Below are 8,116 nucleotides of genomic sequence, written 5' to 3'. Positions count from 1 at the left end.
TCCTTCCATCTCCTGCTTTTGGTTAAGCTTTTGTCCAGTCTCCTGGCCTCTCAGGGAGATAAAAGAGGCAGTGTGACATTCATCTGGGACTTAGCAAATCAGAGGCTCCCTGAGTTTGCTGGTGGTGTGCGGCTCTCTGGCCCAGGTGCTGGCTGCAGAGGGAGGGACGGAAATCCCTGCGGTCCCACGGGTTGTTAGCACTGGGCAGGGACCCTGAGGCAGACTGGAGCCCTCAGCTGAGATGTCTGGCAGGGGGGGCCCTCAGTAAAATCTCATCTCAGGTCTCTTGGGAGTGGTGAGGCTTGGGCGGGGAAGGGCTTATCTGCTAACTGCTCTTTCCCACATATACACATCTTCTCATCGAAAAGAATGTTCTGGAAAACCCTATTGGCCAGTGGACTTGCTGTGTGGCGATGACTGAGTCTCCCCACCCCAAGCGCTGCTCTCTAGTCTCGCTCCTGGGGTCTCCCCAAGCCAAGGCCAGAGAAGCAGAGGAGCAGGCAGGGAGAGAGCACCGGGGCCAGCAGGGGAAGGGTGGAAGGAAAAGGGGCCAGGTCTGATGGGCCTTCCTGGTGATCTCATCTGAGGAAGGACTCAGCTCCCAGGACCCTGTACTCCAGGGTTGTGCTTTCCTGAGCATTTTGGAATTTAGGTGGCGGGGGGGGGGGAGAGCGGGTCTGAGGGCTGGGGAAGGAATTTTTTGTTTTTCTTTTTTAAAGACCAATTTATTAGGGGCTCTTATAACAATCCATACACCAACTGTATCAAGCATATTTGTGCATATAGAATGAGTTTTTTAAAAATCATTTTATTAGGGGCTCATACAACAATTCACAATCCGTACATACATCATTTGTGCCCAGCACAGTCATACGTATGTTGCCATCATCATTCTCAAAACACCTGCTTTCTACTTGAGCCCTTGGTATCAGCTCCTCATTTTTCCCCTCCCTCCCTGCTCCTCCCGCCCCCTGAACCCTTGGTAATTTATAAATAATTATTATTTTATCTTAGAACGAGTTTTTAAAAACAGTTATTGGCATATAATTCACATCAGGGGAAGGAGTTTTGAGAAAAGCCCCCCACCCCCTGCTTCCTGCTCCAGCAGATGTGGCCTCCAGGGAGCAGGAAGGAGGCTGGACCCCTGCCACTGGGGGGGGGTCTCCTTTCACTCTTGGGCTTTTCCCTTTTCACCAGTGAAGGGAGAGCGGGGCTGGCCCAGCGTAGCTCTTTGGAGAAGTTCAGAAAAGGCAGGCCTGGTAGGACTGAGGTGGGGGGGAACCCTGGCACCAGGAACTGGGCCTCAGATGGTGCCTGACCAGCTTGGGTGGGCCTGGGCCCCCCCAGGAGGCTCTCCTTCTGAATCCCTCAGGGTCCTCCTCCATGAGATCGCCTCCTCCACACGGGCCTTGTGCCCTGGATATGCACACTCACCTTCTCAGCCCAGAGGTGCCAGACCTCAGGGAGAACTCAGTGCAGGACCCCTTCGAAGGTTCTGGAAGCTGAGCAGGGCTGTGCGCAGAGCTGTCTCAATGCCAAAAATAACCCCCCCAAACAACCTCTCCATTTGCAGTTTCACAGAAGCCAACCATGAACTCGCTAGTAGGATGTTAGAACAGGGCAGGGCCGGAGAGACTCTGCTCTGGCTCAGACATGGTCTGGGGTTACTGGCAGCCCAGCCTGCACCGGCTGCACTCTCCAGGCTCTCTGTCACCCAGGTGCTATGGGCCCCAGCTTCCTGAGCTTTGAGGTCCGCCTAAGAGTGCCACACACCTCCCAGGGGCGAGGGGACCACAGGAGAAACAAACGGAAGGCAGGCTTCTAGAACAAGCAGGTAGCCATCTCTCCATTTCTCCGGGGCAGACAGACAGGTTTCCCAGCATCCTTGACCTCTACCGAGACACGACAGGGAGGTGGCTCCCCCATGTCATGTGACCAATTAAAATGCCTTCAAGCACCCCCACATGTCCTATGCAGGGCCCCCAGACTCTCACCTGTCATTTTACAGACTGAAATGGAGGCTTTGGGAGGGGCGTGACGTCACCCATAGTCTCTGACTTTCCTGTCCCACAGTGGCCCCTATCACCCCTACCCACCCACCATCCATCCGTTTGTCCCCAGGCCAAACTGGTGGGGAGGTGAGAGAAGGCCCAAAGCCAGCTGCCGTCAGATTGGCCCCGACCTGTGACCCCACACGTGTCAGAGTAGGGGTGGGCTCCCACAGGCTTTCTGAATGGCTGACTTCAGAGGCAGGCCTTTCTTCGGAGCTGTCTCTGGGGTGGACTCTAATAGAGCTCCAGCAGTCAGGCAGCACGTGAGCATCGTCATTAGGAGGGATGAGTGGGGAGGACACTTCCTTCAGCTTCCTAAGTCTGTCCCATAGCCTGGGCCCCATGCTTTAGGGCTGAGGGCGGTGTCCTGGTGGGCCCAGGAGACACCCCCCTTCTGGCTCTCTTACCATCTTAAGGAACTGCGTGACTCTGGAGAATGACGTGCCTTCCCTGGGCTACTGGTCCACATCCTTGGACTCTGAGGCGCTGACGGGTGCTTGGGGCCGGGGAGGAAGCACTTTGCGGAGGCGGGCGAGGGTCCAGAGGTGTACATTGTTATTGTAGGAACTCAGTGGCAGAGGCCAGCGCCTCTGTGGAGGGCGCACATGTGGGCAGGGGCGGCTCTGAAACCAGCACAGAACTTGGACTTGATGGCACCGGGTCTGGTGGATCCTAACTCAAATCAAGCCTTTATGTCAACTGGCTGGGGAAACGGAGGCACAAAAGCCCCAAGGCCAGTGGCTTGCCAGCCTTCATTTCTGAGAGCCCTGGGGAAGGAGGCCTTGGGATGGGTCCCCTCACAGCCAAGCCCTGACTCAGCCTCTTGGCCTGCTCCATTTTGGCTGAGAGGAGTGGGGCTGCAGGGAGGCCATGGGGTGGGGGTGGGGGTAGGTGGGTGGGAAAGGCAGGAACCCCCAGGGGAAATTAGCCCAAATTAGCAGTGAGAATGAGGAAGAGCTGGTGTTCTCTCTCCTACCCCGGCAGATAAATATTTAATCACAATAACAATAACACTGACGATGATCATGATAATGTGCAGTAACCTGAGCCCTACTCTCAGAGGGAGGAAGTGGGGTGTGTGTGTGGGGGGAGCAAGCCAGGAATTGAGAGGAAGGAAAGACAAGCAGAGGGAGGAGGAGGGGGACTAGCAAGAGTCTAGGAGGCCGGAGCTTGTAGGGGAGATGCTGGATCTGCCCCCTGCCTGCCTGCCTGGGATAGCCGGGCAGCAGAGGGGGTCATGTGAAAGTAAGTGGGAGGTCTCAGCCCCCCAGCACCATCAGCTTGAAGGGGTTGGGTTGGGGGTGGCTCTTTGGCTTTTAGAGGGAGCAGCTCGTAGCCCAGCCTCCTGGGGAAACCACACCTACAGACTGTCTTTGCCTTGCAAGGCCCCTCTGCTGTCCCCACCCACAATCTCTGAGCGCCAAAGCTGCGCTGGTCCCCGCTGGCCCTGGGATACCTGGGTTCTGCTGCTGGCTGGCGGTGGGCCCATGCACTCCTGCTCAGGTCTCAGGTGCCTCACCTGAGATTCGGGGCCCACTGTGATGCTCCTGTAATGCTAAACCAGTTGGAGATTGTTTCCTGGGGACTGTCCTCTCCGGTGCGCGGGCTTTCGATGACCGTGGATGCCGGCCTGAAGACGTCTTCAAACGTGACCTAATTTCTGCCTGAAGTGTTCCCATTTAGACCAGAGTTGAGCAGCAGCCGGGAGGAAAGCAAGTGTAGGGGCTTTGTGGAATCTTTGGAGATAACCCTCAGCCTCGGCCTCTCTCCGGCTTCTGATGAGAGATCAGAATGACTAATGTCTTCTCTGGGCTTCTGTTTGATACTCTCTCCCTCTATCTCTCTCTCACCCCCCACCTCTAAGGTTGGTAGGAGGAGAGGACTGGAGCTGTTTTCTCCTTGATGACAAGCTATGGAAGTCTAGGAGTTCATCGTCTTTCCACGGTCATCTTCTGAAAGCTGGCCTGCCTGACGTGGGGATAGAGACCAGAGCTCGGCTGCCCCCCGACCCCCCCAGTCCCTCCCCGCTGCCCTTGGCCATGGACTGTGCAGGCCTCTGAGCACTGCCCTGCAAGGAGAAGCGGGACAAACCCGCCAGCATGGTCCACCCTGCCTGCCCTCGCTGCTGAAGCTGCCCTGGCTGCCTGGCTGCCTCCCTGCCCAGGCTGTTCATGGGTCTCTAGGGATCTCGGAGATGCCTGCAAAGAGAGGCTGCGGCTGGTGGCGGGCCCGGCTGCCCCTCTGGCTGCTCCTCAGCCTTTACGGCCCCTGGGTGCCTTCCTCCCTGGGGAAGCCCAAGGGCCACCCGCACATGAACTCCATCCGGATAGACGGGGACATCACGCTGGGCGGCCTCTTCCCCGTGCACGGCCGCGGCTCCGAGGGCAAGGCCTGCGGCGAGCTCAAGAAGGAGAAGGGCGTCCACCGCCTGGAGGCCATGCTCTTCGCTCTGGACCGCATCAACAACGACCCGGACCTGCTGCCCAACATCACGCTGGGCGCCCGCATCCTGGACACCTGCTCCAGGGACACCCACGCCCTGGAGCAGTCGCTGACCTTTGTGCAGGCGCTCATCGAGAAGGACGGCACGGAGGTCCGTTGCGGCAGCGGCGGCCCCCCCATCATCACCAAGCCGGAGCGGGTGGTGGGCGTCATCGGTGCGTCCGGAAGCTCCGTCTCCATCATGGTGGCCAACATACTTCGACTCTTCAAGGTGAGTGGCCTTGCCCATTGGCCGCCGCCGTGGCGCGGCCGTCCACCCACAGGACGAGGACTCCTGGCAGTGAGGTTTCGCCCACCAGCAGCGCCGCCCCGGGGGTCGAACTTGAACTCCACGGAGGGGAGGTGTGGGGGCGGGCCCCAGCTCGGCGTCGCTGGCCGCGGTGCTGAAACAGCACCTGTCGCCGGGGGCTCCGCGATGCAGCCCAGGCCTCGCCTGGTGACTCAGGGGAGACAGCAGTGCTGTCTGGAGAACAGCGTGCTGGAGAACAGCAGGGGAGACAGGCAGATGGACACACATCACAAGGTAGGCCGACAGCCAGATGAAAATACAGAGCAATAGAAAGGGCGTGTGAACGTAGGAGATAACTGGGGAGAGAGGTATTTGTCTTGACAAGGTTTGCGATCATGCAATTGCCGAGGGAGACATGGTGTTCTTTTGGGTGCGCAGGAAGCTCCACGTGGCCATCCCATCCCACCATTAATAAGGTCACGGTTAGAAACTGCATCCCGGGGTGTTTGGGCGCAGGCTGAACCTGCTGGGCGTGGATGTGTGGCGATGGAAGAGCAGGCCCCAAGGGGGCAGGCAGTCCTGTTTTTGGAGCCCCAGCCAAGCTACCCTCTCTAGGTCTCCTCCTTCCGGCACACCTTCCTCCCTTCCCTTCTGGAATCTTTCCCTGCCCCCTCCCCGTCGCCGCCTCCCTTCCTCTCTTCCCGGGGCAAGAGCTGCTGATTTGCAATTCAATTGGAGCCAAGTGCTTCGCTAAGCTGCTAAAACAACTGAAAGCTACTGGGTAGAGAGAAAAACATTACAAGCATTTTACCAATAATTATGTGCCCGCTCCTCTCTCCGAGTCTGCCTTGTTTGCTCTGTGGGAGTGTGTGTGTGTGTGTGTGTGTGTGTGTCTGTGAAACAGACAGAAGAGAGAGAGAAAAGAGAGGAGCGATGCCGAGGTAGGCTCCTCCCCCGCCCCCCTTTCCCTTACATGTCATTTGTGGAGCTGTCCAACCTCTCTTGAAATTCTCTGGGCTGTTCGGCCCCATGCAGACTAGGAGCATTGGAAGCTGGGTATCCCTCACCTGGACCCTTCTGCAACCTTGAGCCTAACTCCCAGATGCACCAGCCTTTGCCGGCTTGTGGAGGTGGGGCTCTGGGTTGAGGTGCGGTGCAGGCACGGCGGAGGCGTTCTGGGGTGAGAGGTCAGGCAGGTGGTGGGAGGAGAGGAAGCTGGGCTGAGGTGGGGTGGGGCAGAGCGGAGGCTAGGTGGGTGAGTCACAGCTTCTAGCTTGGGCCTGGGCTTCTCAGGCCTGGGGGAGCGCCGCCCCGCATCCGTCCAGGTGCTCACTCGTGCTTGCTGGACGGGCCTCTTCTTGGAGTTGGTTTTGTCTCGAAACGAAGGGCAGCGCTCCCTCTGGAGGAAGCAGCATCAGAATGTGGCTCTGACGGAAGGGGAGTGCGCCCCTGCTGTGCCCACTGAGGGTGCAGGCTGGTGGGGGGGCGGGGCACAGTCTGGGAGGTCCTCTTAGCCAGCTTGCTTCATTTCCAGTGAGGAGTGGAGAAGGGGTAGGGAGAGCAGGGGGCCCCAGGGCTGGTCCACCCAGGCCAGGGCCTAGTGATGATGGGGGGCGGGGCGGGGCGGGCCGCTGAGTCATCACTTCCGTCTGCCTGGTCCAGGCCTGGGAGGCCAGGCAGTTGGAGCTGGCCAGCGGCACAGTAAGCCCAGGACTCCTAATCATGCAATCCGCCTCTCCCCAAGGGTGACCAGTGCATGGGCCGACTGCCTTTTCCCTAGCTGAGCTTGCTGTAAAGCAACTTTGTGACTGGGTGTTTTAGAATGAAGATGAATCAGCCCAGCCTGGCCCTTGGGCTTTGGTCTCCGCCCGGCCCCTTCTCCAAGAGGGCAGTGAAGTCCACTTCGTGGGCAGGCAGAGAGGCTCACAGGGGCGGAGAGCCCGTGGCTTGGCACACAGCAGAGGTTAGGGGAGCGCTTAAAGCACTTCTTGGAAAAACGGGCATGTTAGATGCTGTGACTTCTGCACCGCCCGCTCCGGGGGTTGAGAGGACTGGGGGACAAGTGGTCGATGCCTCCCTCCTCCCTCCTCTGTCAGTGCTTGTCAGAGCCAAGGAGCAGGGAGTGGATCTTGGGGGTGGGGTGGGTGTGGGTGCACACAGAGAGCAGAGAGAGGGGTTGGGGCGGAGGGCATGGTGGGAGGTGGAGCTGAGGGGAGAACCAGAGGGAGGCAGACAGCTGTGGTCTGTGATCCCCGGCCCCCTGTTCCCAGCCTTCATGTTCCAGACTAAGGACTAGAGGGCTCCTCAATAATTAACGGGAAGGGATGAGAGGCTGGGTGAGAAACTGAGAAGCCATTACCGAGGCAGCAGGAGTGAACTCTGGGGAGGAGGAGGTCAGGAGCGGGAGCCTCTGGAAGGAGCGGGTGAAGAAGGCCCATCGGGGCCTCAGGAAGGAGGCCTGCCCGCTGGCCTGAGGGGCCTGGGCTGGCAGGTGTCTGTTTCAAAGGGCACCTGAGTGGCCCCAGCCCCTCTCCTTGCTCCCTGACTAGGCGCGTCATGGGGCCTGCTGGGAATTTGGCACCACGGGCGGGCAGTGTAGCCTTCCTTCCTTCAAGGGGTGGCTCTGAGAGGAGCTCTGGGTTTGGGGGCTCTAGGGTGGTCTGCCTGGAGAAGGGATGCATTCAGGGCCACCGTTTGAGGGGAACCCAGGAGCTGGCAGTCTGGAAAGGACCAGCTCCGGGGTCTACAGCTGTGGATCCCAAGTGAGACCCCTTGCAGACTGTCTGTTCAGAACTGGGTGAGAAGTGGACCAGAAGCCCCAACCCTGGAATTCTTGCATCTAATGGCTTGTATTCTGGCTTTGTCGCTCCGCCCCCATCCTCCCTCATATTGACTCCATTCTCCCAGGACAGGGTTGTGCGGAAAACCTGGAGCGAATCCCAAACCCAGAGGGCATGGCCTGGGCGGTGCTCTAGTTCTGGAGCCAGTCAGACCTGGGCTTGAATCCCTTCTCCACTGGTGTGAAACCTACCCCCACCCCCACTCTCCAAATCAGTCATGTACACCAGAGTCTGAACGAGCCCATAAGATCTTTCCCTTGTTGTATGAGAACAGCTGTTATTCAGAGGAGGGGTGTGTTGGGAGTGGGGTGGGCTGGGAAGAACCTTCCCGAAGGCTCTGGAAGGCAGCAGTTTCTAAGTCTTGGGCTAGTAAGGGTTCAGAAACTCACTGCCATCGCATCTATGCCAAATCAGTGACAGGGTCCACCTTCTCCCATGAGTTTCTGAGACAGAAACCCCGTAATAGAAGCAGAGAGCCTTGTCTTTCTCTGAGT

The 8,116-nt window shown here is 58.6% G+C and overlaps 1 protein-coding gene across 2 annotated transcripts in view; it reads left to right on the top strand.

Annotated features, from left to right (window-relative positions):
- The first annotated feature begins 4,245 nt into the window (after positions 1-4,245).
- Positions 4,246-8,116, top strand: part of GRM4 (glutamate metabotropic receptor 4) — a 126,696-nt gene continuing 122,825 nt past the window's right edge. For both annotated transcript variants that reach the window (XM_075554188.1, XM_075554187.1), the window contains exon 1: positions 4,246-4,764. In XM_075554188.1, coding sequence (XP_075410303.1) covers positions 4,246-4,764 — 519 coding nt within the window. The remainder of the gene's footprint in view (positions 4,765-8,116) is intronic.

Source organism: Tenrec ecaudatus, chromosome 7 (genome assembly GCF_050624435.1).
Source record: "Tenrec ecaudatus isolate mTenEca1 chromosome 7, mTenEca1.hap1, whole genome shotgun sequence".
Taxonomy (NCBI): Eukaryota; Metazoa; Chordata; class Mammalia; order Afrosoricida; family Tenrecidae; genus Tenrec; species Tenrec ecaudatus.
This window is presented reverse-complemented; position numbering and strand designations above follow the sequence as displayed.